Source organism: Zychaea mexicana, assembly GCF_025766255.1.
Source record: "Zychaea mexicana strain RSA 1403 chromosome Unknown BDB00scaffold_15, whole genome shotgun sequence".
Lineage (NCBI taxonomy): Eukaryota > Fungi > Mucoromycota > Mucoromycetes > Mucorales > Lichtheimiaceae > Zychaea > Zychaea mexicana.
The window spans coordinates 159,364-186,723 of NW_026516678.1; the positions used below are offsets into that span (position 1 = coordinate 159,364).

At 42.4% G+C, this 27,360-nt stretch overlaps 10 protein-coding genes across 10 annotated transcripts; 5 read left to right on the forward strand and 5 right to left on the reverse strand.

The window, feature by feature from the left end:
- Nucleotides 1-2,966: 2,966 nt before the first annotated feature.
- On the reverse strand, nt 2,967-3,531 carry BDB00DRAFT_137596 (uncharacterized protein). The gene is made up of 2 exons (XM_053116214.1): nt 3,368-3,531; nt 2,967-3,287 (listed from the first exon to the last, which is right to left on the reverse strand). The coding sequence occupies exons 1-2, from the start codon at nt 3,403-3,405 to the stop codon at nt 3,050-3,052; spliced, it is 276 nt and encodes a 91-aa protein (XP_052982495.1). The 5' UTR covers nt 3,406-3,531; the 3' UTR covers nt 2,967-3,049.
- On the reverse strand, nt 3,392-4,560 carry BDB00DRAFT_137541 (uncharacterized protein). Its single transcript, XM_053116213.1, has 4 exons — nt 4,212-4,560; nt 3,952-4,145; nt 3,664-3,873; nt 3,392-3,568 (listed from the first exon to the last, which is right to left on the reverse strand). The coding sequence occupies exons 1-4, from the start codon at nt 4,280-4,282 to the stop codon at nt 3,546-3,548; spliced, it is 498 nt and encodes a 165-aa protein (XP_052982496.1). The 5' UTR covers nt 4,283-4,560; the 3' UTR covers nt 3,392-3,545.
- BDB00DRAFT_137481 (uncharacterized protein) lies at nt 4,504-6,320 on the reverse strand. The gene is made up of 10 exons (XM_053116212.1): nt 6,205-6,320; nt 6,059-6,108; nt 5,925-5,957; nt 5,786-5,836; nt 5,660-5,699; nt 5,426-5,479; nt 5,090-5,116; nt 4,965-4,990; nt 4,834-4,869; nt 4,504-4,740 (listed from the first exon to the last, which is right to left on the reverse strand). The coding sequence occupies exons 1-10, from the start codon at nt 6,254-6,256 to the stop codon at nt 4,726-4,728; spliced, it is 384 nt and encodes a 127-aa protein (XP_052982497.1). The 5' UTR covers nt 6,257-6,320; the 3' UTR covers nt 4,504-4,725.
- An 85-nt stretch (nt 6,321-6,405) lies between these two features.
- BDB00DRAFT_809591 (P-loop containing nucleoside triphosphate hydrolase protein) lies at nt 6,406-9,011 on the forward strand. The gene is made up of 3 exons (XM_053122494.1): nt 6,406-6,531; nt 6,620-8,092; nt 8,161-9,011. Exons 1-3 carry the CDS (start codon nt 6,453-6,455, stop codon nt 8,607-8,609), a joined length of 2,001 nt encoding a protein of 666 aa, XP_052982498.1. The 5' UTR covers nt 6,406-6,452; the 3' UTR covers nt 8,610-9,011.
- Nucleotides 9,012-12,338: 3,327 nt separating this feature from the next.
- BDB00DRAFT_809594 (60S ribosomal protein L21-A) lies at nt 12,339-13,342 on the forward strand. The gene is made up of 5 exons (XM_053122495.1): nt 12,339-12,398; nt 12,502-12,521; nt 12,622-12,778; nt 12,886-13,079; nt 13,158-13,342. The coding sequence occupies exons 2-5, from the start codon at nt 12,503-12,505 to the stop codon at nt 13,268-13,270; spliced, it is 483 nt and encodes a 160-aa protein (XP_052982499.1). The 5' UTR covers nt 12,339-12,398; nt 12,502; the 3' UTR covers nt 13,271-13,342.
- Nucleotides 13,343-13,432: 90 nt separating this feature from the next.
- Nucleotides 13,433-14,229, reverse strand: BDB00DRAFT_882086 (uncharacterized protein; the record flags this gene model as incomplete). The annotated part of the gene is made up of 2 exons (XM_053128122.1): nt 13,433-14,118; nt 14,199-14,229. The coding sequence occupies 2 exons, from the start codon at nt 14,227-14,229 to the stop codon at nt 13,433-13,435; spliced, it is 717 nt and encodes a 238-aa protein (XP_052982500.1).
- Nucleotides 14,230-14,404: 175 nt separating this feature from the next.
- On the reverse strand, nt 14,405-17,044 carry BDB00DRAFT_926801 (cytochrome P450; the record flags this gene model as incomplete). The annotated part of the gene is made up of 10 exons (XM_053128855.1): nt 14,405-14,642; nt 14,717-14,916; nt 14,995-15,019; nt 15,128-15,326; nt 15,436-15,684; nt 15,789-16,262; nt 16,360-16,412; nt 16,485-16,635; nt 16,714-16,779; nt 16,864-17,044. The coding sequence occupies 9 exons, from the start codon at nt 17,042-17,044 to the stop codon at nt 14,734-14,736; spliced, it is 1,581 nt and encodes a 526-aa protein (XP_052982501.1). The 3' UTR covers nt 14,405-14,642; nt 14,717-14,733.
- A 1,011-nt stretch (nt 17,045-18,055) lies between these two features.
- BDB00DRAFT_758709 (cytochrome P450) lies at nt 18,056-20,389 on the forward strand (the record flags this gene model as incomplete). The annotated part of the gene is made up of 10 exons (XM_053119078.1): nt 18,056-18,304; nt 18,410-18,482; nt 18,638-18,690; nt 18,766-18,931; nt 19,027-19,352; nt 19,428-19,455; nt 19,545-19,603; nt 19,678-19,797; nt 19,873-20,170; nt 20,271-20,389. The coding sequence occupies 10 exons, from the start codon at nt 18,056-18,058 to the stop codon at nt 20,387-20,389; spliced, it is 1,491 nt and encodes a 496-aa protein (XP_052982502.1).
- Nucleotides 20,390-21,420: 1,031 nt separating this feature from the next.
- On the forward strand, nt 21,421-23,482 carry BDB00DRAFT_869539 (uncharacterized protein; the record flags this gene model as incomplete). Its single annotated transcript, XM_053126613.1, has 5 exons — nt 21,421-22,162; nt 22,254-22,553; nt 22,626-22,893; nt 22,984-23,153; nt 23,238-23,482. 5 exons carry the CDS (start codon nt 21,421-21,423, stop codon nt 23,480-23,482), a joined length of 1,725 nt encoding a protein of 574 aa, XP_052982503.1.
- Nucleotides 23,483-24,782: 1,300 nt separating this feature from the next.
- BDB00DRAFT_893523 (uncharacterized protein) lies at nt 24,783-27,109 on the forward strand (the record flags this gene model as incomplete). Its single annotated transcript, XM_053128494.1, has 6 exons — nt 24,783-25,542; nt 25,712-25,915; nt 25,991-26,264; nt 26,348-26,517; nt 26,591-26,759; nt 26,971-27,109. The coding sequence occupies 6 exons, from the start codon at nt 24,783-24,785 to the stop codon at nt 27,107-27,109; spliced, it is 1,716 nt and encodes a 571-aa protein (XP_052982504.1).
- Nucleotides 27,110-27,360: the final 251 nt, after the last annotated feature.

The following is a 27,360-nucleotide window of genomic DNA, read 5'->3' on the forward strand; positions in this document are numbered from 1 at the left end:
GCGATCGAGCAAACCTGCTGCTGCTGCTGCTTCTACTATTCTTACTGGAAGAAGGAACTTTATTGTTGTTGTAACGGCTGTCGTCGTCGTCGTTGTGATGATGATGATGCAATGAAGGAGACGCAAACGCGCCGTCCTGAGGACATGGTGCAGTTGCTGGATATCGGTTATTACTATTATTATTACAATGCAAAGAAGAAGGGTGCTTGTTGTTATTGCTGTTGCTGCTACTGGAGTCATTGGATGAGATGGAAGAGGCAGAGGACGTGGAGATGATGGAATTGATGATTTTCTGTTTGAGTCGTCGAGCAGAAGGGGTTCGTTTGCGTCTTCTTCGGGTGGCATCTTCCATGAGATCATCTTCTGCAAGTTCCATGGCCAATTGCGATTCGTCCCACCAAATATTCGTACTGTTGTTGCTGTTACTGGCTGTGATGGATGTTGGCAAGGTTGTAGTAGATAATGCCGTAGACAGTGGTAACTGTTGTTGTTGTTGCTCAGCAAACGATGACGACGACGCAGCTGTTGTAGGTGATGATGACGGTGATAATATTGGAGCCGATGACGATGAATGTTGTTGCTGTTGTTTTGGGCGGTGCTGCTGCTGCTGGTCCTGTGGGAAAGAAGAAGAAGAAGGAGTAGTTGAGGAAGAAGAAATGACGACAACACGCTCATTGAACGAGACTCGACGGGATGCCATTGTTTCGGGGTTTTGTATACGTTCCACCCAAGAAGCTGGTCGGAGGGGTTGCGCGGTGTGGTGTCTCAATACGGGTGAATGTTGTTGGCGCATGAGCGAACCGGCCGATGCCGAGCGTTGGGGCAATTGTAGGGCATTGCATTCGGAATGGGTTGCAGGTGATGACGAAGAATTGGCGCGTTTCAGCGAAGCAGCACTTTTCTGTTGCTGGTTGTGGTAATGGTGGTGGAGCGAGACTGAGACAGGGGAGAGCGGCACGGAGTTACTCAGCACGGAGGATGAGCTCGAGACGGACGACGATAGCGACGGTAATGCTTGATGTCTGCTAGCAGTAGTGCTGGTGCTACTGGTACTGCTGTGCGAGTTGTGACCCGTCGTAGTGCTTGTGGGCGTTGTCAGACCAGCTGCTGGTGTTGTCATTGGTGTCGTATTCGTGGAAGGTGTGCAATGATGGGTCGTTGTAGTGGGAGCAGTAGTTCAATTCGATTTCTCGCTCTATTCGTTTGTCAATTAAATGATTAGGGCCCGGGGGAAGAGGACAGGAGGGCAATTGAGCTGAAAGAGAACAAGAGACGACGGTAAAGAAAAGAAAGAAAGTAAGTGTGCAAGAGGAAAGGAAGAGAGAAGGAATTGGACTCGGTTGAAAGGGAATAAAAAGAAGGAAATGGGTGGGGAGGGGAGGGGAGGGGGGGTTGCAAATAGAAAAAGACAGTGAGGACAAGGTAACACTCACTTTCTGCAATGTCAGGGCCCCGAATATATTGTCGCTTAATGTGGTAGTGTAATGTGCCTTGTCCCTTCCTTGCTTCCTATCTGCTATTAAGTCTTTCTTCTGCTGTACACCCCTGGATGCCGAGCGAGTCGCTAATTGGCAAGTGGGGTATCCCGACTGAATGAATGATATTACCCTTGATGCAATGCACTCGAATAAAGAGGTGCCCTTGGAGCAACGGCAAAGAAGCCCACATTCTAACCCACAAGGAAAAACCAGCTCTTCTTTGACCATGGTGCTTCGTTCAACCCAAATGGAAATAACTCCACGTGCCGCTTGCCATGAGCACTGTTCTGTGCTACATGTCCGCTTCTTTTATTTGCAATTACATTTACACCTCCCGCCGTCTTGTGCGTGCGTGTGCTTGTGTGCGTGTGTGTGTACCTCCCCCGCCCCTCCTTCCTTTTACAAAGACTCTGTGTGAGTGCTTGGTTACTATTACACACAACAATCCAATATACTCCATCACTCCTCCCCTTGCTGTTGCACGCTTGCGATCAGAAACCCGTATTGATCCCGGCTTCACGATGCGGCCGCAACCTACTATTATACATATAAAGAACACGCATAGAAGATGCAGCAGTAGAGAGATAACGACTACAATCAACGATGAGAGGGAGCAGTATAAAAATTTCTTCTAACAAGTCGTGTCGCGGAGCTTCCTTTTCGATTACACAAAAAAAAAAAGCTCTTTGTACTGTGAGTTTCGACTTCAATGCCACATGGCATTTCGGTTAAACGTTTACAATATATAGTTTGCAGGTTGGCGCGACGTTTTATTCATTCAGAAGAAAAATTTAAAAGGTACGAAAAAAAAAATTGCAGGCGAAAAAATTGAAAACTGTTTTCGTCATTATACAGCAAGTCTCACTTATTGATTGACTCTGTGGTTCGTAATAGTTGATTGCTCGCAGTCAGTAGTAAAATATACAGCAAGCGATAACTACTTATTCTATGTATACATTACTGCTTGTCATTTGGTTACCATAAACATTTCATATAGTTGCTCGAATATAAGCATTATCAATATAATCATAAGCAAGGAAGATAGCCATAGTCACATAAAAAAACGATGCCTACTCTTGTCAAAAATCAAAAAGCTCTTCTTTTTCTAAAGTGCTATATACATCAACAGGCACATCAGTTTCCCATGTCAATTGTTTCCGCAGTCATGGTGGCATATACACTATTAATAATACATTCTACGGGTGTCATCATCCTTTTAACAGTGAGTTCTCTTCATTTGAATTCACAGCCATACTATCAAGGTGTATTAGAAGTTTTACAATGCATCTGCTTCGATATTCTCTTCTGGCTCGGCTTCCTTTTTGAGGCAGTGATACGTGTAAAAATTAATCGCTATCAAAAAACCACCTTTACTGTTGTGTTAGATAAAGATAAGACGAGATGAAATAAACATAAAGTCATACCAAGCCTCCAACTTTGATATCTCTGATTGGTGAAGGTGACTCGAGAACTAACTTGTTAAAGATGTCCTTCATTGTACGAGGGAGTTTGAGTCGACCTTCGTTGATCGCTTTGGTATCAATGACATATCCTTATTATTGTCTATGCCTTCATCGTTTGTTAGTGGTGGTGCATGAGATGTGGAAGCTGGGTTTTGTGCGCCACTTGGTGAGGAGGTGGAGTGGCGCTGCGGAGATCGTTGTTGCTATCATGGTTTGACACTGAGCCAGTTGCCATAGAAGCAACTGCTCTTTCAAAGGTGTCTTGGTTGTTGGTATTGTTGACGTCGCCGCGCAACTTCTCAGCTTCTCAAAGAATGTGCTTCCAAGAAACAGAATCAACATCGACCTTATAACCAAAAGACATGTCAGCTAATGTGTGCCTTCTTCTGTCGATGACATCTCACGTTCGTGAGCTTCAGTATTTACAATTCGAGCTTCAAGCGCTTCGCACGGGCGTTCTCCATATGGCGTTCGTGTTTTCGGGCGCGTTTAGCCTCAGCGGCACGTTCCAGAACTGCTTGTCGATCTTCCTGCGCCTTTTTCAACTCGTAAAAGGCCTTCACCCTTCCTTGTTTGGCAATATCTGCCTGGGTTCGACCCGTGATCAATGATTCCACTTGTGAAAGTCTAACGTCGAAATGATGATAATTAAACCAATTAGACTTTGTACAGATGACTGAACTAAACCTCGAAACAGACTCTATAACTCTTTGTATACTAACGTTTCATCATCGACATACGCCTGTCTTCTTGTAGCTCTGTTGCTGGCCGATGATTCCCCTGGGTAGGAACAATGGTGGAGACATCCACCGCTTGTCCATTCAAGCTTAGTCCAATGCTGCTGTCATAGGCAACATTCGAGTCTGCTGAGACGCGACCTTGCCAGATGGCATCACCGAGAGCAAGACGAGGTAAAGCGTGTGCCCTATACTCTGTTTCACAGATCATGTTCATTTGTTAGTATCACTTAAAGTGTTATACTTATAATCCAAACAGTACACTTTTCGTACCAGACCAAGTCATTCCGTCAATCAAGTTTCCTTGACCACTCGATTGGTCGGCAGTGAAGCTTTCGCTTTCCCATTGCCTCTTGAGATCTTGCATCTTGGTCGAGACTCTCGAGGTGAAATTACTGTTGCTGATGCCAAATAGAGCTTCGGACATTTTGCGACAGACACTTTTCTTGTTGTTGCTGTATGCATCGCTGTGAAAAGCGCAGTACTTCAGCATCCGCAGCGTGTGTTCCTCGGAAGTGGAGGGATCGACTTACGTAAAATGTCCATACTTTGACCTTGCAAGGCCATGGCACGAACATTCACGCGAGGGTCGAGGTTCTGACATCAGTTTCAGAAGGTCCGGGAACAAAGAACGGGATATCTCCCGCGGAGGAGGGGATGCTCAAGGAGACGCGTTGCGCTGATTGTTAAAGAAAGGAAGGAACGTATTACTTAAAAAGGTAGCTTCAGCTGTGATCATTCACCTCCAAGGCTGAAGGCACTTTCAGCGTCGCGCTTCAGCGGCCTTTGACCAGGCTTATTAATACTGTAGCGACACCAAATCCAGTGCAAAATTGAAAAAAACGTCCCACCGTCGTGTTAAAAAAAACACATCCGCAATTTCTAGAGGGAAAAAACTTGTATATACGGGCTGAGTACTGGGAATGGGAATGGATTATAGCAGTAGTCTGTTATGTGTTTGCGTGCGCGAGTATTTGCATCAACGTTGCTTGTTGTGGTTGATTCTTTCAACTCTCAGACCACAAAATACGTTACATATGTTGTGCACTACTTGCGGTCCTCCTAACGCAGTTATTGAGTATAATAATACCTACTGATTATAATGCGAACAAGCATGCTCCCAACCCGCCCCCTTTATCTCTTCCGCTCACTTACAACCATGATGATGTGATATCCGAAACCCGTCTTGACCTACATATTCCGTAAATTACGCAAGGAGGAAGAATTACTGGTTGGTTAAATGTGATATTGATTTTTTCTTGTTCGTTGCTGGATATTATTCTTACCGGTGGATCCGTGAAGATGGGGCTATCTATAGTAGTAGATATATGTATCAATGAATGTTGATCTCATCTTTTTAAGCCATTTCTATCTCCTCTGAATAACGCTGCCTGGCCATCCCTATGCTTACCGCATGAACTAGGTTGCAAAGCAAAGGCTATAATATGAGAAATTTGTCGTTTGAAACAGTTAGAAGGAGGATGATACATACACGCCAACTTTCTTCGGTCCAAAGATGCGGGTGGAGGAGGGGTTCAATAAAATGGGGAGCTTTCAAGAGAGGTGTATGTGTACAGCTTTATTCTTCCTCTCGCTTTCTTTTTTTTTCCACTTATTCACACACACACAATACACATACAGACGATCTCTAACTTCCTGAACCGTCTCCATCTCTTGTAGAGAATATTCAAGGGTGATAACGAACACCCCCTCTTGTTCCTCTCCCTCCTTTTTTTTGTTACTTTACCTGCATCTTGAAACGGTCCAACCATCGAGCCTCGCGTCATCCAACCCAATGAACCTGTACATTTAGGCAACAGCAAGGGAAAAGAAAAGTAGCGTTGGTATAGCGTTGTCGTTGTCGTTGGAACTGTATACATATCGACCAAACATCACGTAGACCTCTCCCCCTAGAAGCTGCTTTGATGCTAATCCTTATGTCTCTTTGGTATTCTTCGTGTTACAACAATTAACAACTCACCTCCTGCCTTTGCCTTGTCTTCACTGAACATTTCTGCGACCTGTTACGCAGCAAACAATAAGAAATGGTAATTTAGGGGTTGGAAGAGTATACGATGAAGCATATTCACACCGACAGTTTACGTACCTTGTCAAATCGCATATTCTCTTCCTTCAATTTTGCCATGGCTTCCATACACTGGATATTATCCAAGATTTACGTCACTTATTTTAGTATATCTTGCTGTCCTGAGCTTTTCTTGACTTTTTTTCGAGAATGTGTGTACCTTGCCGTGCTTTTCGCAAAGGATATGTCGCACCTGAATTGTATTTCAGCGTAAACGCACACAGGCGGACAAAGTGTGTGAGCCCTTTTATTTTTAAAGTGTTTACATAGCATCACACAAATAGTTGTTGTTACCTTGATGCTGTTGGCAGCTTTCAATTTGCCTCCTTTCTTGCCATCATCACCTACTCCATGTAAAATAATAAGTTCCTCTTGCAATGCAATCCGAGAGTCGTGCAAATGTCAACTACTTCAGTATTTAACTCTTGTAGTAAACGTACCAGATGCGCTAGCCTTTGCTTTTTGACCAGCAGCTTGCTTTCCTTTGGCCATAGTCAATAGAATGTAACGCGTGTGAGCTACTAACAGTACGTATACACCGTTTTGCAGGATCGCACCATCCGCACTAAGCCACGGAATTCCGAATTTGTGTAACTATGCTAATTGGTTCTTGCTCCGGAGAGCGCTCCCTGGCGCTAAAACTTTTCTTAGCTGTTGACATTTATCGTTTTTCTAAACCAACTTCATAATGTTCCAGCGTACGATTCAAGTGGTTTCGAGCCTTTCTCGTCACAGCACTCGCAATGTAGCACGAGTAATTTCTACAGGTATTGTATGATCAGTGTTGGATTATGTGTCTCAACTCCCTTGATTGAGTGGTTTGACTGAAGGTTTTTTTGTATTTTCGTTTGACAGGTCCGCGATCGATCGTCAGGAGCCCTGCATTGTCCAATGTGCGATGGGCACGCATGCTGCACAATCAACCTGGCTTATATTACACTGCCGCTGCTACTGCATCTGCTTCCAAGGACCCAACTATTACTGCTGCTGCAGAACAAGAGCCAACAATGCCAGCAGCTGTCGAAGACGCTCAACAACAGCCAAGACGATTTTCTGACTTGCAGACGATTCATCCCCTCAGTCAAAAAGCCTTGAAGAGTGTTTTCAAGTATGATACCATGTCAGCTGTGCAAGATGCTGTGCTATCTCGCCTACCTGATACCAACGACATGTTTGTCAAAGCCAAAACTGGTACTGGCAAAACACTTGCGTTCCTGATTGCTGCTTTGGAAAAGGTCGTCGCTGGCAAGGACAAGTCCGACTTGCGCCACTATGATGGCTCGTCCATCTTTATCATCTCGCCTACTCGCGAACTGGCACACCAGATTGCTGAAGAAGCCAACAAGCTGACCAAGTTCTATCCACTGAACGTCCACTGTTTTGTCGGTGGTGAGTCCAAGATGAAGCAAATCAAGGCTCTTGAACGTTCCCGCTGCGACATTGTCGTAGGCACACCTGGCCGATTGAACGATATGCTAGAAAGCCGAGCACATTTCCGTAAAATGGTGGCCACAACACAAGTTTTGGTTCTGGACGAAGCGGACCAGTTGGTGGACATGGGATTTAAGCAAGAAGTGGAACGGATATTGAAGCATTTGCCCAAGCAGGACCGCCAAACCATGTTGTTTTCTGCCACGTTGTCCGACGAGATCCGAGGCTCGATTGGCAAGTTTGCGCTTTCGCCTAAATATGATTTGATTGATACTGTTGGTGAAGAAGACGTCAATACCCATCTGCATGTCAAGCAATCTGCGCTGGTCGCGCCCTACAAGGAGCAGATCCCACTCTTGCGTAATCTGTTGAGCAATTATGAGGCGGCCAATGAGGGCAAGACCATTGTGTTCTTGCCTACAACCAAGTCTACCATGGTGTACGCTCAGCTCTTCCAGCACTTGCTGCCCGGGCGTCGAGTATATGAATTACACTCGCGTAAGTCACAGAATGATCGAAGCAGAATTGCCGCTCGATTCAAGCAGTCAAGACCAGGTACTATCCTGTTTACCTCGGATGTGTCTGCTCGTGGTGTTGATTACCCTGGTGTCTCGTTGGTCGTTCAAGTTGGTATCCCTTCATCGCGTGAACAATATATCCATCGTCTCGGTCGTACTGGCCGTGCTGGTAATTCCGGTGAGGGCATTCTTGTCGCCGCTCCGTTTGAAGATGCTTTTATCAAGAGCGAAATTGGGGATTTGCCTGTCAAGAGCTTGGTTGCACCTGAAATTAGCGAAACCGAGCAAGAAGAAACGACCAGGATCATGAAGTACTTCCAGGACTCAAAACTTGATGAAGATTTTGTCCGAGAAATGTACACAGCCTACCTTGGTTACTGTAAGTTAGCTAATTGCATGACTCGGAAAAGATCCAAATTGCTTATATACCTTTCCACCACAAAATAGATGTCGGCAGAATGGTTACGTTGAGACGATCCCGTTCGGACACCTTGGAACATGCCGAGTCATTCTTACGTGCTTTTGGTGTTGAAGACATTCCTTATCTTTCTCAAAAATTCATTCAGCAAGTGGGTCTTTCTGAGAAGAAACGAGAACAGCGATCCTTCCCGTCACGACGCGGTGGTGACCGCCGTGATAGTGGGCGGTTCGGCAGCAACAGAAGATTCGATGACGGAGGCGACTTTGGTGGATACAAGCGCCGTGATAGTGGACGATTCAGCAGCAACAGAAGATTCGATGACAGCGATGACTTTGGTGGATATAAGAGACGATCATCAAGCAGATTTGACGACCGGGATTCCAACGACCGTCCTAATCGACGAAACTCCTTTGGAAAACGCGATCAAGATCGTCGTGAACCCGGATCTTTCAAAAAGTTCAACAGATTTGACTAAATGATGACACAAAATAACCCCTAGAACTCTTTTCATTTCTTTTTCTTTTGCATATTCAGTACATATATTGCATGCTTATTTGTAAAATACAACATCCATCCATGATGGATAACGGTACTACTACCACTATTATTATTACCCTCGTGGATTCATGTAAAAAACAACACATATTGACTCTCCCTTCTCTACTTTGTCCTTTTCTTTCATTCCTGATAATAAAAAATCGCTACTCAATGTTTATGCATTGACAACAAAGACATATGTACCCGCTTATTTCACCGCAGAATATGTCTTTTTGCTAACATCGTAAAAGCAAACAAAGGCTGCTGGATGTATCATACCACAGAGTGAAAACATGTCGTTGTTTAGCACAATGCGTAAACAAACAAACATGACAAGAAGACCTGTCTTGTTTCCTATCTTTCTTTTTTTTTACTTCATTCTCTTCACGCTTACAGTGTCCCAGTCCCGCCCTGCTCTATCATACTACTGCACCTGTATCATATCACAGCCTGAGCCGAGTTTATGCTGCAAGCATTGACTTCTCGTGACACGGCAGTTGGCGAAGTACATAGGACCTCCTGGAAACAGACGCCGGATATTAAGAAGTAACCTCGGGGACATATTTCACCTGTGCGGGCCAGTTTTATCGTCACTAAGAAAAGAGCACCTGAAGTCCTTTGGCGTTCACAGGTATGTCATTAGAAAAGAAATTATAATCATCATACACAAGGAACAGATAATGGGAGGAAAGGAGAGAGTAAAAGAATCAAGTGCATATAGCATTCTTTCGATGTTAAAAAGCACTTGTAGACTAACGACTAACAGAAAAGGATAGTGTCAAAATGCGGCTATTTTCCATAGAGCTCTGCAGGCTAGTATCGCCGATTCAGCTGACGAAAATGTCACTTTCAAAATTGTCGTGTTCGGTAGATACAAGGAAAACGAGTACAAGGGAGATACTATTACTTATACTGATAGCGGTGGTATGATAAGGGGTGCAATATTTCGATCAGGAGCTTACGGATCGAAAGCGACGGCTCGCGAGCTGCTGCGCCGTTGAGTTTAATGCAAACGGCGCAGATTCTGGATATGATTGGCACAACGGCGTACCGATTCGAGTTGTCCGAGAGGCGGCTCGAGCAGACACCAAAAGATGCAAAAGAAGCATGTTGGTGATGATAGTCTTAACGATACCAGAAGAAGGAGTATTGCCCTGGCCAAAGTTACAGATATGATCATGGTATCTACAAGGTCACATTGGTCGAAAGCTAGCGCGAAAGGTCGTCGTGTGTGGCGCTTCAAGTCACAACACAATGACGATTCGCCGGCGCCTTTACGTAGCGACATAATCATCACTAAATGCGAAGTACGCTGAAGCTCTTTCTGTGTGCGGATTATGGATCAGTTCCAATCTATCTTGTGTGTTTGGTGTGTAATTTTGTGGCGATGAATATGTATTGGGCGATGATGTGGAATTTGTATACCTGTAGTTCAAGGCAGATTTTTTAAAATGAAGGCTACGAAAAATTCAGCGAATACATGATCACTTTCATACGTCCTTTACCATTGGTATTTCCATCAAGCAACACATTAATATGTACAAGCGATGAGTGTCGCAGAGAAGACGCAGAGCACGAACGAAAGCACCTGTATGAAGCATGGCCAGTTTGCGCAGAAGAATTAAAGTACGCGCCTCAAGGAGCGCTTATGGAAGCGGTCCAACAAGGTCGTATCAATTTGCGGATTGGCAAAGACTATTGAACAAGCCAGTATCATATCAAAAAGATGCAGGCGTCCGATATCTCTTGCCGTTTTGCGAGGTTGCGCTCACTTGATTAGAGTTTCAGTGTCTTTTATGCAAGAAGGTGAACAAAAAAAGACATCCACAGGTGGAGACTCCACTCGTGCATCAAGACCATTATCATCGTGCCCAGTGATTTCATGTTGTATGTACTTGTATCGTGAGACCCGGACAAAAGCAAGGAAGCGAGAGGGCCTGTCTGAAGTGTATCGCACCTTTTTCCGCTTGTGTCTCGAACCATAATCATGGTGCTCTTGAAGCAGTACTGTATTCCAAACGACGAACATTGATTGAAGTCTAGTAGTAGTTTATGACCATCAATGCATAACTAAACTGAACAAATCATCACGCTATCTTCATTAACATCTATTTTGCAAATTGGAGTTTATCAATGCTGAGGATGTTAGATGTCCATTTGGACTGAAGGCTAACTAGCTATATAGTAGTATGTAGTGTTGTTAGTGTAAAGCTGATACACTAAAGTGTAAGGTACAAGGAGTCTGTGCACATTTTCGGATTTTCGTTTTCTTATCACATATTTATACATATATGATATCAAGCGGTCTGTACATATCATATCAAGAACAGGTCCCTTATTATGCATCGTAAGTATCGCGTATATGCTACTTTATGTTGTACATGTTTGGTGTTTTTGCCCACAATTAAAATTAAACCTGTGGCTATACCTCAATAAGTAGCACTAAGCATATATCTCATTTCCACAATAAAGAATTAGTACGCGGGCTGGAAAATTGAGACCAGACGAGCTGTCATTCTAGTAGTAATCAGCCCGCTTTGTTAATGTGAAGGGCTCAGCACTACGCGGGCTGAATGGTTTTGTACTCTACTCATATCCATTTCTGTGACATATTCCATATTAAATAGTAGAATATGGAGCACTTATTCACGCTTACTTAAAGTGTGTGTCCTATGTCCAGCAACTCTGATTTGATAGTACATCTCTTATTATTCAATAATTCTCAATGGAATGCACAGCCAGAACGCTCAATATATGTTACGCTAGATAAATAATGTATGTTTAGAGATAAATCTGATGGCTCGTAAAGTACTGGCATCGGGTAACACCACAGTAGGTTCAAATCAACGATTGTAATCATATATAAGATCCTTCAGCCCGCGTAGTGCTCGAGCCCTTCACATTAACAAAGCGGGCTGATTACTACTAAAATGACAGAAATTTTTCAGCCCGTCTGGTCTCAATTTTTCAGCCCGCGTACTAATTCTCAATGTTTATGTCATGAACACCGAGTGAGCCCATATTTTGTATGTACGTGTCTGTCTCCCATAAATCATGTGTAGTGATAAGCCCTCTCGTGTCATATTGAAGCTACTGCTTATCTAATCTCTAGCATTATCTTACATACAGCTTTTGAAAAAGGTTGTCATGCAGTTGACGTAACTTTTTAATACAACAAAAGTCGCTGTGATGGAAAGGTTAAAAAAAAAGACGATGCTACTTCTCATATTAGATGCAAACGCATATAAGCTCACAGCAAACCTGAACTTTAATAGGTTGACATAGGAGACCGTCCGTTGTAATTAGTTATAGTCGCCACGGATACTACATCGACGGCTAACAGAAGATTTGACGCAACTCCTTCAAGAAAAGACAGGATTGAAAGGGTGTATAACATGGCTTTCCACGCTCAGTGTGTCAGCTCACCTTCTACCTATATCAGCTGATACAACGCAGCCTTCCTTTCATTGAATGGGAGGCTGTAGATCAGATTTGGGGTTGCCTTTTTTAAGGCAATCGGATCACATAGGTGAGTCCCTTTGGCTTTGGAGGGGAGTTGCTTGATCCCGTTGTTGAGTTCAATGTTGTCAATTCTGAAGGCTTAAAAAAAATATTACTTTGGAGATTTCGAACGCCGAAAAAAAATTTTGCACTTGAGTGCAAGCCAGCGTAGCAAAGTGATATTCTTCCTCTTTTCCTGTTTCTACAGCCTACGTTAGTTTGTCAGGTAGCGATCGAAATCTTTTACTTTTGAGAACCAATTGTCTTTGGCAATTCCTCTAATTATGCTCGTTTATGTTATGTCTCCTTGTATATATCTGAATCGCTAGCATGCCGCACTCTTTCGGTCGTAAGTAATCAATCTCAAAAAGAATCAGTGAAATTAATTAAAGGGGTGAGGGAGGAATGGTATACATGATGCTCACTATGCTTGTGTTTGTGTCATAAAGTTCGCGCTCGCACCCGCCACATGTTCTCTCGCAAGTTCCGCGAGCATGGCGCCATTCCTTTGTCGACTTATTTGAAGACCTACAAGGTCGGTGACATTGTCGACATTAAGGCTAACGCTGCCGTCCAGAAGGGTATGCCCCACAAGTTCTACCACGGGTAAGTCTTTGATATTCTCGATATTTTTTCGGTCAACCTATGAAAGAGAAAAACAAGGATTAACAAGAAAAACTTTTTTTCCATAATATTTTTTTTTAATACAATAGCCGTACTGGTGTTGTTTACAACGTCACCAAGTCCTCCGTCGGTGTGATCATCAACAAGCGTGTTGGTGGCCGCTTCATGGAGAAGCGTGTCAACCTCCGTATTGAGCACGTTAAGCACTCCAAGTGCCGTCAAGAATTCTTGGACCGTGTTAAGGAAAACGCTGCCAAGAAGAAGGCTGCTAAGGAATCTGGTGGTAAGGTTTTTTTTCTATAGCGACAATTGGAAATCATGAGATAGATAGGGAATTTGTTTTGCTAAACTCTTACTATAGAAAAGGTCTTCTTGAAGAGACTTCCTGTTCAGCCCCGCGAAGCTCGCTACGTCAAGGCCAAGAAGAACGTTCCTCAGACCATCACTGCCGTCCCCTACGAGACTCTTTTGTAAAGAAATGTTTGTATATTATGGTGCGCCTTAATAATAAAAGCATAAAAGAAACGGGGAATAGGACTATTCTATCTGTAGAGTTGTGTATGTACATGATGAAGAATGTTTTATAAATGAAGAATGGTGATGGTGTTCTTTTTTCCTGTTGTGAGGCCTTTCCAATTATCGGATACGTGTATTGCCCAACTTGTCCGTAATTTCATCTGCTGACGATCTATCATCGTCTTCGTTTTCGTCATCTTCAGAATCATCATCTTCGTCAGAATCATCTTCATCGTCATCGTCGCTGGGAGGATAGTCTCGATTGGGATTTCTAAACAGTAGCGGATCATCGTCTTCCTCGTTTTCTTCTCTTCTTTGCTGTTCATCACGTTCCAATTCTTCCAGGTACTCGTTTTGCATTCGAACAACGTCTGTAGAATCCGTACACTGAGCATATCTCTCGAGTAACTCGCCGTTGACCTTGGCAAAGGCATGTCCCCATTTAAACTTGGCCATTAGAGCTTCACCATGTTCTGGGAAACCGGTAATGTAGAAAATAGCTGCCAATGCTTCGGCACAGTTGAGTTTCCAAGGTTTGCCGTAATTTACTGGATTCGTAGCAACAAGGTAAGGTAGTAAACGATCGGTGGGCCCACGAATTTTGCTAAACGGCACTTCATCGATACGCGCCCACGAACAATCGACAACTGCAGCTCCATAAAGCTCGACGATACGACGATCGGCTGGTGAAACTGCCTTTTCGCCCACGGGACTGGCCACAATGCCTCGGAAACGCTGGCTTAATTTTAGAGTCTTCAACATGTTCGTACGTGCCAGTTTGACGCCGGAACACCGTTTAGGATCGCCTAGTTCGTCAAAGTTTCAATCCACTTAGTAATACAAGTCTCTGATATATAAATATGGAGAGGCGGGATCGATACATTACAATGATGAAAATCCCACATTGCTACGGGCATGGGAATAGATGAGTTTTCATTGCTGTCTGACTCTTCTTGTTCGAAATGGCGATCAGTTTTTCTGCCCATTGTCTTTATATGTATGTACGTGAAACTGGGAAGTTAGAGATGCGGGAAGCACTTTTGAATTTCCTCCAGCTGCATTATCGGGTGGCTTGTTCTTCTCCTGAGGGCACTTCGTACTACTATGATGCGTTGCCATGGTCACCGTTTAGTCCATTTAGTAAATTAGCACATTTGGGAATACTATGGCTATAGCACTTAAGGTTGAAAGGGCAATCTTATGTTCGAAACTATCGAGAGTGAAGCTTTAGAGTATCTTGACTACTTCCGATTAATTTATGCATACAGCTTTATTGAAAGCAATAGGGTGTATTAGCGTTCCCCACTATCTTCATTGTCACCCACTGATTCTGTTACATTACAGGAATAACATGTTATGGATTTTCTTTAATAAATAAAAGCTGCTATATACGAAACACCTTACTATTACAAGTAGTTTTGTTAAATAAGCTTATCGGGTCGTTGGATAAATCGAAGCTGTGACTCTAGAGGAGCAACAACAAGACCTGCATCGCGAAAAGCGTTTAGATCTCCATGCACCGGTTCACCTTTATCATCTAATGGTGGCTCAATGTTTATAGTAGCTAGAATGCGAACCATCATCGCAAAGTATTCGACGTCAGCCTAGAGACGAAGATTAGTATTCACTAATGTCTTCTTGACCGTAAAGATCGTATATATTGAAATCAGGATAAATCTTACCAAATGTGCTCCTGGGCAGAGCCGTCTATTACAAAAATATATCGTTCAGACACAAAAAAAAAGGTTTAAAATTAGAAAACGACTCTTATACACAGAACCAATGTTCATTTTAATAGCATTTTGCTTTATGTACCTTCCCCAACCAAAGACAAACTGGTCGCGTTTCTTTTCAGGGCTTGCGCTAGCTGAAACAGCGAAAGGTCTCTGGTCCTTCAAGAATCGGTCTGCTATAAACTTTTCCGGCTCGTCATAGTATTCTTCGCTAAAATTCATCGTGAACGTATTGGCGAGCAACACTGTTGATTTAGGAATATGATAGCCCTTATACTCAACTACAGTATATGTATCATTGAGACAAGGCCCAATTAGTCCAACGCTATATATACACTGCTAATGTTGCAACTATCACAGCGGGAATTAGTTTAAGAAAAGAAATCTTACGATCTTCAGTAGTTTCTCGTGGAAGCGCAAAATGCATTGGGGGTCTGAAGCGTAGACATTCTTTTTGGACGGAAATCAATAGTGGCAAATTCTCCCTATCTTCGTAAACCGGCATTCTGTTGTACTGTGCAATAAATGCATCAACTTCTTGCTGGAGTCTTTTCTGTACATCCTTGTATCGAGATAATATAAGAACCGTCCAAGAAAGAGCCATTGCGACAGTCTCAGTACCTGCGTTCACCATGTTCGCTTATAATAAATACCATATATTTTTGAAATGCTATTAACAATATATACTATTATAACTGATCATAGTTTTCTACATTTACTGCATCATTTTTTTTCAAACTTACATACAAAGACCAAGATGTCATCGTCATCGAACTCGTATTGCTCATTGTTGATATACATATCCTTTACGAGACACGGTCTGCCATGTTCGAGCGCTTGCTGTATCAACCGACGATAGACTGGGTTCCGCTTGTTCTCTATTAGCTCTGCCATCTTTTTCTGATTGCTCGTAAAGATATCCATAATCTGGGCAAGTATAGGTAAAAAGGTGTATATATCTTCCAAAGGACCAGCCCACTTGATCGACTTGTCTACAAGACCAATGACGCATTTGTATAGCGGATCATCCAATGATTCCATCGTAATCCCGAATAGAGCATTCGTGATCACATTTTGTGTAAGAAGTTGCATATACTTGACAGTATTGACTCCTGCTGCTGTTGTACCCTTGAGCAATAAATCGCTCACTCTACAAGCCTCAAACTCGATTGTCTGCGTCATGGCAGCGACGTTTTGTGGTCGTAAAATCGTTTGCGCTATTTCAAAGTAATATACATTTATCGTGAGCCATCTAGCATGAAAACCCAAATCTATGCTCTCTCGCGCAGTACTTTAGTAGTTTTTGTAACTTACCGATTGCGCGGTATCTTCTCCATCGTTCATCAGGATTTCTGAAAGAAACACCTCTAGAAATTCAGTTGTATTAATAAAGATTATGAAAGGTATAAGTACGTAGCAAAAGAGAGGCCAGTGCATACCCTCTGTTAATCATATGATAATGTGACAGATAGTGATGATACGGACGACCAGAGGTCACATCATCATTGATTTTGAGAATGTCGTGTGCGATGTGACGATTTCCTATTACTATCCATGGCTTGACTCCCAAGTTCATCCGGAATATAGAGCCTTTTTATTACAGAATTAGTCAATGTTTCATTGAAATAGAGTAGTCTGATTTAGAGCCACGTTATAAAAGCTATTTACCATATCTCTGATGCCATTCGTGAAATTTCAACATGGGCAGTTCCTTGGGGATTTGAAACATATGACCTAAATTTTGCCTAAGTGAGCTGTTTTAGGGTAGCAATATTATTCAGGATATAAGATGATGGTAATAAAATTTAGTTGGCATACCAAAGTATGGAATGGCACCGTCTACAGCTGGGATTTCATTGATAGGCTTCCCGCGAGTTTGTGCGGCAAAAGCTCTCGTGCAATAGTACACGCCATATAGGGCCAGTGCTGTAGCGGCAGCGATGCTCGTTGTAATCATGCGTGGATCACGACCGTCTTTGAAGCTATCGAAAAGTTCCATCATAGCAAAGTGCGCAAGATACTAGGATATGTAATTAATATGTTGATAGTGGGAAAACAAAGAGAAAGAAAATGAATAGGAGGTGAACGTCACTTTTATAAGCGAGTGAAAGGTAGCTTATGCAAATCCACTTGTTGTTTACAAATAAGCGTATACATAGATAGCCAGTGCGTTTCTATTGATTATTTCACTAGGGGAAAGAGAAGATCCACAGCAGTAAATGTCCTGCGCTTTTCAATCTTTTTCGTTAGAATACCAGCAGTTCCAAACGGTTTCTATTTCTCTCTTTTGAAAATCTATAATCACTATTGACAACTTTACAATCATTGCTATAGAGTAGAGAAGGTATGCTTATGGGCCGATGCAGTATGTACCAAAAGAAAACATATGCACAATCGTGCATATGTTACCCTTCATCGGCCCTACACATCATGTTTCGCATGCAATCTCCGCACATCTTTCACATCTGCTATACAATGATGCTGTCGTGGCATGAGCAGTTGCTTTTCATAAACGGTCGCTATTGATCAATGTTGCTCTTGCTGTATGTAGTAGCTACAGTATTGTAACACTTTCTTGGATCATTTTATATAAATGAAACGTACAAGCATCGGTCATGTACAACAATATTGATAAACTGCTTTTCTTCTAGCAATAAAGTACTACATATAGGCACGTGTTCATCACTAACGTTATAAGCGATTACTTCATGGCACTAGAGACATTTGAGTAAAAACTCTGTATCCTTGAATATAATTTTAGTTCGAAAAGATCAACACTCGTGAGGGGCAGTCCCATGCAGTGGCGCGATTACTTGCTCCTATATTTTTAAACTTTAGTTATTGTACGACCAGTTACATAAACATAGACTGCATAACTTGCATCTACGGCGCATCTTGCTCAGAATTTCCCACACCAACTTGTTCCTTCAGTTTTGAAGATGACAAAACAGGTATCGACAAGTCCGATATACATTTTTTCTCCTTCTCCTTTCCACTTTTCTGCACCATAATGACTAGCCAAAGCGTTGTCCGACAGCAGCTTTATTCATACCGCTATTATATCAGCATCGCTGCAGCCGTATCACTTGTATGCCAGCAAATTTATCGACGCGTATTTCGTGTTCCAAGAGAACTACGACACATTCCAGCAGTTCCGTTCTGGCGGTTGATGGTTTCCATGTTCAAAGAAGAGCACTTGACAGAACGAACCAATAAGCTTATATATCCGTTGCTGCCAAAAGCAAATGGTATATACATTGTACGTGATACTTTTTTCTGTGCCTTAATTTCTTGAACGTTAATCGTATTTTGACAAGAAAAGATATACCTAGCAAAACTAACTTGAGAGTATAAACTTTATCAGAATCGGATACCTGTGGATTGGACTATCTATGTTGCGAGTCCTGTTCTTGCAAAGTCCGTTTTGTATAAGCCAGGTACACATGTTAAATATCTTGTTGTTAGCACTTTATACCATCGAGCGCACAAAATAATCGCTGATCCGGATCTCTTTTATGCATTGATGCAGAGTTCGCAGACAAGACGCCTATGATATCAGAGTCTTTGAGCGACAGCTTCCTTGCTTTCGCAGGAAGGGTCAACATTCTCACTGTAAATGGTGAGCAATGGAAAGAGCAGCGCAAGGTATATATAAAAAATATCAAACCATCAAGTTTTGTTGATAAGATTGCATTAAGATGCGTCGAACGATATGTGTAGATTATGAACCCGGCCTTCCATCGTTCTATGCCTGTCGGTATATTCGGAAGCTTGTTGCCTAAAGCTTTTAGTTTTATTGATGAAGCGGAATCCAAGAAAGACCATATCATCCTGGTAAAGCTTACACAGAGATTGACGCTAGAATCTCTGGGCAAAGCTGTTTTTGGTAAGTCAATTCTAGTGTCGTCCTCTTTTGACTCGGCAGTGAATAAAGACTGTGAGGTTATTTTGATAGGACAATAATTTGGAAACTGCGTATAGATTTCGAATTTGGGGCGTTGGATAAAGAGGACTCTGAATGGTTGATTGTTTTCAACCAAGTTTTGGAAGCATTTGTTGAAGATATCAATTTCTTCTTCCCTCAAGTGAACGCGCTTCTTCGATGGATGAGCCGCTCTCGTCGAGAAAAATACAATGCCGTGCACAAATTTGTAAATCTACTCGATAGAATGATAGAGCAAAAAAGATATGCTTTGATAAATAAGAAGGAGCCGGACAATATCACCGACAACGAAAAGGATCTGCTTAGGTTGATGCTGGAAGCTGAGTTGCGTGGTGAGGGTACTTTCACTACAGAAGAATTACGAGTATGCAATCTTTCTTTTTTTTATTCTGTTATACTCATCTCACTGACACGTCTCCTGTTATCTTTTACTTAATAGCATAATATGGGATTCTTCTTCTTGGCTGGTAAGTTGTTTTCTCTTTCTTTTGTGTGGATAATACTATTCATCCCTTATTGCGCTCCACATTAATATGTAGCTATTTCATATTGCCAGGTCATGATTCGATTAGCAATGCGTTAGCTCTTGCCATATACAACATGGCCATCAACAGAGTGAGTCACTTTTCATACATGACTTGTTTCTCAAAACTCGGTAAGGCCTGTTGCTGATAACGAAAGGATTTCAGGATATTCAAACAAAGGCTCGAGAAGAAATCATTGGTATTCTTGGCGACAAACATGATGATGTGTTGCCAACGATAGAAGAATGTAAGCGGCTTCCGTATTTGGATATGATCATTAAAGAAGTAAGTAAATAATTTCCTACTATCTAGATATAGCAGACAAAAATACAGGTAGACTGATGATGCTCTCAATAACAGACTTTGCGAATCTATCCTGCAGTAACCGATTTGTTGGCAAGAACTCCAGCCAACGATGTGAATCTAGGTGGAGTCTTAATTCCAAAGGGCTCCATGATTTCAATTGATGTCCACGCTTTGCATCACCACCCGGATCTATGGAAAAGCCCTGAGCAGTTTATCCCCGAGCGATTTGCAGAGGGTGGCGAATATAGCAAACATGAGGGAGTATCCTGGCTACCTTTTGGCAATGGCTCAAGACAGTGTATTGGAATCAACTTTACTATGATGGAATTGCGTGTCGCTTTAGCAATGTTTCGTGAGTGGATTTTTCTTTCAAGGTTATTGTAGTACAGTGATAGATATTCGATGATCACTAACTTCAAAAACAAAATAATGGCCTTGATTTGTCACAATAGTGAGGAAGTACGAGTGGGAATTGCCAACTGAGTCACCTCATTTGAATGGACTTGTATTCGACCAAATTTTTAACCTTGCTCCATCAAATATGGAGATGAAGTTCAACAGACGATATTAGTACCTTTATGTGCAAATACATTGTTCTATTAACTCATTCGTGTATAAATGGTGCATAATAATCATTTTGTGGGATTATTTTCTCAAGATAAAGGAAGGCCAGAAGCAATATATAGGCTAAGAAACATACATTGATACCGGTATATCCTTGTCATTAAGCTAACTTCCTTATACACAGGACACTCAATACATAGGATCTTGTTACTGTACATTTTTACAATATGCTGCTGGTGGTGCTTAGAAATACTATGTAAATGGAGCTATGATGTACAATTGTTGAGCCAGAGACAATATGCTGGCTTTGCGCGTAGTGAATATGCACCAAGTAAAATTGTCAGAAGGCTGAATGAAGAAGAAACGTACAAACTATCTACAAGATCTAATCAGGACGACGTATTTTCCTAAAATCGTGCAGCTTCACGCATGAATCACAGCCTTTCCAATTCTCGCAGAAGCTGGCATTTAATGGTAGGGGGATCAGTGTGGGAAACTACTATAGCAGTCTTCAGTATGTACTATTTTCGCCCAACATGTCTGATTCGGCATGCTGCATATCAAATATTTATTCCTTGCAGGTGCAGTACTTTGTGTATGCAACTTTGAGTCGTACAAACAATTGTGGGTTGCACTGCATTGCTCTATGTTTTACGTGCAGCCGACAGCGTGTTTCACTGAGCGGAGATAGGTAGGCGCCATCCATAAAACTTTGGCTTCTTTAAACATCGCTTTGTGTTTGATGGTCTATAATTCCTTCTGTTTTCACTCGTAAAGTGATTGCTGCTTTTACATTGCCTCAATGAGCATATGACAGAAGAATTTTAGTAGCTATGTACCAATACAGGGGAAGGTTTCAGGTACAAAAGGCCATCAGAACCTAAGTTTATTTGGTGTTGTTGGCGAATAAGTTCGGCTACATTAGTGAATAAAAAGCAGTATCTTATGCTTTCTAGGTACTAAGCAGTTATAATGGGGCGTATAAAAGCAACATTTTAGTGCATAGTTCAATAATTTCCCCTCCTTTCCCTCTGAATCATGGTTCAGCAGCTCCCAAACTATACCGATTTTGACACACTTTTACAAGCATTCGAAGTGCATGCGGCTCGCTTCAAGGACAACACGCTACTTCATTACCAGCTTCCAAACTCACTCGAACTAAAGGAGTTGACTTATGGCCAAATCGACAAGATCTCTACTCACCTTGCAAATGCATGGAAACCCACCGTGCCTGCCGACGTGGAATGCGTCGCTTTAATGAGTGAAGACCCGGCACAAGCTGTACTTGCATTTTTTGCCGTATTGAAGCTTGGACTCATCTATTTTCCACTATCGATCCACAACACTGAAAAGGCCAATGTCCATCTTCTCAAGGAAACTAACACAACATACATGATTGCCTCGGAAACGTATCGCAAAAGCGCTATGGGATGTGCTGCCACTTTACGTGATTCAAATTTCCGCGCTAAAATATGGGAAGATTTTGACATCGATCAGCTTATCGCGACAGCAGAAGCATCGGTCAGTACATCACCGGAGGAAGATAGGCAGCAAAGCGAAGGCAGGAAAACTCCAGACCCAAATGCAATTGTTACGTGGCTTCACAGTTCTGGGACAACCGCCGCGCTACCAAAGCTGATCCCTTACAATACGCGATCGTACTTGTTTGCACTCCTGGAGATAGTCTTGAAGCCAGCTCAGGAAATGTGTCCAAACTTGGCGATGGAGCCGACTGACGTTATTTTGGTAACAGAAAAGTTGTTTCACGCACCTGCGATTTGTATGTCTACTTACGGCTATTGCTGTACCCTTTAAACTAGTCTTCCTCTATTTTTTAACAGTAATCTTGGTTAATTTTCTGGTCTATTTAGTGATGCTTATAATGAGCGTGTTGACTGGTGCAAGTATCCTATTGCTAAATAGTGAGAAACCCATGCCTCCAGATATCCTCGCTGCTGCCGATATTTGTGGAGCAACTGTCTTGCAGTCACCACCAATTTTCTTGGAGAAACTGGCCGAGTATCTGGAACACCATGTGACTGATGACCGCTATGCAGAGACTCTACAGCGTTTCAAGTTTAGTTTGATTGGTGGGTCGCCGTTGCGAACAGCAGTTGGTGATTGTTTGCACTCAAAAGGTTTAAATGTGCAGAACGCGTACGGAATGACAGGTAGCACTTCTATATGTAGCTATAGGATGATTACAAGAGATAAATTGGACGGGCTAAAGTTATATATATTAGAAACTGGCTACCTTAGTCTTTCTAACATTTCAAAGGATAACAAACGATGGAACAGTATCGAGCCTAGCAATGCATTGTTACGTTACGTAACTTTTGAGCCATATGAAAAAGACCTGTATCAACTTATTATTCACAGCAGCTATCCTGCCTTCCGTGGCACTGGTAACCGGCCCAACGGTGACCTGGCAACCAGGGACTTGTTTGTGAAAGACTCCACGAGACCGGGGAATTGGACATTTGTTGGCAGAACGGATGATATCTTGCTCATGTAAAACTGGTGATGTGGAACGAGAGACAAGCTTGCACGATGCTGTTGATGCTCATAATCAAGCATTACCACGTTATACATCTTCATTAGGAGCATTGGCGAGAAGTTGAATCCAGTACCTATGGAAGAGGAGGTTTGCAACGAGGATATAGTACGTAGCTGTATCATTGTTGGCGAAGACCGACCGTGGACTAGTGCGTTGGTAGAATTGATCATGGATAAAGCTCTTCAACGTTCTCCGGTGGAAATGACATCAAAAGGTATGCTTGTAGGAAGGACAAAGTAAAAGCAGAGTAATTACATATGCCTATAAGCACTGACCGCAACTCTATTGCATAAAACAGTATACGAAGCAGTGAACCGAGCGAACAGGCATGCGCCATCCCACGGTCTAGTTACGGTCCCTGACATGGTGTATATCCTTCCGCTCAATAAACAGCTCCCAACTACCCCGAAAGGATCAGTCATACGACCAAAGGCAATCGAAACTTTTAATCGAGAGTTGGATGAAATGTATGATACTTATCATCAAAAGGTCATTGGAGATATTTCAGTCGGAAACGGTATTCAACAAGTAAAGAAGGAGTAGCTCTTAGATGCTATTTTGATGCTTCGTTTCTCAACTCAAAGTAATAAATAATTTTTTCTCTGTGATCCATTTATGCTATGGAATGTTCTCTTCTATACCTAAACACAGTACAACTCTCAGGATCAATCAGTAACGTTCAAAAGTAATATTGTCATTTCCCTACAGTCCATGTAGAGCTGCGATCAATGTAAAATCATCGCTAGATGCCTCTACATTACATTCACTGAAGGTACAACTATGCTACTGTAGGAGCTGCTTTCATGGCTCTCCGTATACTTGAGTATACTCGATATAGCGTAGATGTTATGTAGTTTTATGCAGTTCTATGCATGTCACTAGCTTGTGGGCGCTTGATAAGCTCTATTCGAATTACCTGCATGCGGCTTTTCAGATTGTTGCTCAGTAAGAAGCGTATATCATATCACTATGTTTGTTATCGTTTTTTTTAAAATGGAAACCACAGCTACGTAGTAGCATCTTTGTTAAGTGGCAATGGAAAAAAGAGAAAATACAAATGTTTCTAGATTCAAATGTGAGTCAGTGTACGATCGTATGATCAATCGTAAAACCAGCAGTCAATACATTGTGTTACACATCCGACAGCAGTTGCATCTTAGAGTAGATGCTGCCTAAACCAATAGCGGCATGACATCCCCTGCACTAGCATGGTAAGACAGCACTTCAGCTGATCGAGTTCTTGTTTGTGTGCATACGATGTAGCTGTGACCCCTCAGCGACGTCGATTGCATAGCCGTATGTCCTTCCAGCGGTCACAAAGCGAGTACGCGACTCAAAAAATATATTGAAAGCATAGATCTACTGTTAATAATATGAAACAGTGCACTAATGATGCAGGTTGTATCTGCCCCTTTATCATTTTGGGGTCAAATATTGATGTTGGACATGACCGGGTATATTATCCCGGTCTTTGGCTTTTGTACAGCAAAGCGGATGTGGAAACACCCTCCCTTTGATTTGTCAGTATAGCTATCTTGTTTGTTTTCCCCTCAATTATCGCCGTTACCCTATAAAGCTATGCTACCCAAAAATTATGAGTGCACATATTCCACCGCAGATCAAACATCGGCATTGCCTCGTTGACCGCACAATTCGACTTTTAATGGGGTAGTACATTGATGTGCCTGGTCCTATATTTCCTTGGGCCTCTACTGCATATTTTTTTTTGTAATCCTGTTAGGTAAAGAGCTGCTTTCGTTTATAAGCAAAGGCGAGTTCTAGCACTGCCTTTAAATTTTACTTTTTACTTCTTGCTTGCCTTCGCCAGGAACACTACGCAGTTATGTCCATCCAACCCCATGAGCTACCTAGCTACACTGACTTTGATTCAGTTATTGAACTGTTCGAACTACAAGCCCTCCGGTTTAAAGATAATGTTCTCCTCCACTACCAATTGGTCAATTCGATGGAGTTCAGGGCATTAACATATGGTCAAGTTAATGAAATTACTACCTATTTGGCGAACTCCTGGAAATCAATGCTGCACGACAAAACGCAATGTATCGCTACGCTCAGCGACGACCCGGCCCAGTGTATGCTGGCATTCTTTACTGCATTGAAATTGAATGTTAGCTATTTTCCAGTATCGACCCACTGCTCAGAAGCAGCCATTAGTCACCTTCTCAAAGAGACAAACACCGGTTTTTTGATCGCTACGCCAACAAATGGTGCAAAGGCGCGGAAGTGCGCAGCCGCTGTATATGATCTAAAAATTGGCGTAAAAATATGGGATGGATTCGACGTCGATCAGCTTGTCGCCACCGCAACTGCAGTCAGCACTCCTCCAGCAGACGAATATGACTATTCAAGGGAGAAGCGACGACGCGTAATGAGCCGGGACCCAACGGCCACTGTGACCTGGCTTCACAGCTCTGGTACGACCTCAGCATTTCCAAAACCTATCCCTCACAGCACACGATCGTATATGTACGTGGTAATAGAGATTATTTTGAGCTCTATCCAAAACAACTCGCCAGACCTGGCCATGGATTCAACAGATGTCATGCTGATTACAGAAAAAATGTTCCATGCTCCTGCCGTGTGTAAGTATGTCTTTGGGTTATGAACTCCACATTTTGCGAATGCTTTTACTAATTCTTTGTGGTCTTTGTGGTTGTGTAGTTAAACTGATAACGGGCATTTTAGTCGGCGCGACAACGGTTATGTTCAATCGTGAAACCCCAACAGCTCATGATATACTTGTTGCTGCAGATTTGTTTGGAGCAACCGTATTGATTTCATCGGCGATCGAGCTGGAGCAACTTGCCGAGTATCTGCAACAAACCTCTTTTGATTATAGAGTGACATTGGAACGTTTTAAGTTTACATTATGCCACGGGGCTCCTCTTCGCCAGCCGATTGGCAATCTTATGCGCTCACAAGGATTGAATATACAAAATGCTTATGGAATGACAGGTAAATGATAATACTAGATACATGCAATCAGCCAACGGAATTGACCATTATAGTACTTGCTGAAATCACACATAGAGGTTGGCTGTCTCTCCCTATCTGATGTTTCCAGGAGCAATGACAAAAACTGGCACAGTATTAAACCGACTAGTGCATCAATGCGCTACATGTCGTTCGAGCCGTTCAATAATGACATGTATCAGCTTGTGGTGCACAGCAATTGTCCATCTCTTCCAAGCGTTGCTGCCAACCTTCCCAATGGAGACTTCACCACAAAGGACTTGTTTATAGAGGATCAGCCTGGATCGGGAACCTGGACTTTTGTCGGAAGGACAGATGATCTGCTACTAATGTAAGTTTAAAACAAGGCGTACTAGTATATGGGTCTAGATCTACTCGAATGAATGGTGCTTACTACTATAGTAAATACTATAGGAGCACAGGCGAGAAGGTCAATCCTTTACCACTGGAGAAAGAGATTTGCAAGGAGGCCATAATTCGAAAATGTATTGTTGTTGGTGAAAATCGTCCATCCACCGCTGTCTTGGTTGAACTCAAGGTGAGCGAGGCGCTCTCATATTCTCCGGTGAAAATAATTTCTACAGGTAAGCTCCTATACTCCAAAATACCAAAGATAAAAATAAGATGATGGTAACAAACATTTATGTACATAAATAGTATATGAAGCTGTGCATCGAGCAAACAAACACGCTCCGTTTCATGGTACTGTTGCAGTTCCTGACATGGTGTACATTCTTCCACTCAATAAGCAATTACCAACGACACCAAAAGGATCAGTTTCTCGTAAAAAGGTTATTACGGACTTTGAGCAAGAGATCCAATTAATGTATAGCGCCTTTTCTTGTATAGCTGTTACCGACCTTGCGGTTGCTAATGACACTGATGGTAGTAATAGTTGTATGATGTATAACTAGCTTTGTATTTCCTCTTCGTCTTGTATGTTTATTTTCAAGTATATTGCTATCATGTATAGTCACCAAAAACATCACGTACTTTAGTTTAGGGGAGCTATCCTGCATACACATCAAACTCTCTAGTTTATACGATAGTAATTTTTTATCCGACATTGTTTGTGCAGGAGGACACAAAAGACTTGTATCGTGTGTTCGGAATGCATTAACCGAACAATCATCTGTGGCTAGACCAGAAAGAAGTCATACCCCTACGTTTCTATAATCTGCATGCATTTGCAGAGCACAGAGCGTACGCCAGTAGGATCACCTTGTTACTTACGTACACGATGCTATGATTACATTGTCGCTAACAGCGATGTTCATCAGCAAGAGCTGATTGGCAACAGAGTATTAAAAGAAACAAGAGTGAAAATTTAAATCCAATAACGGTCGAAAGTATTGCTTGCTTCGTACATGGAGCAGCTGTTTTGTGGATGGCATACATCTTAGCGGACCCACTGATGCAGGAGGCTA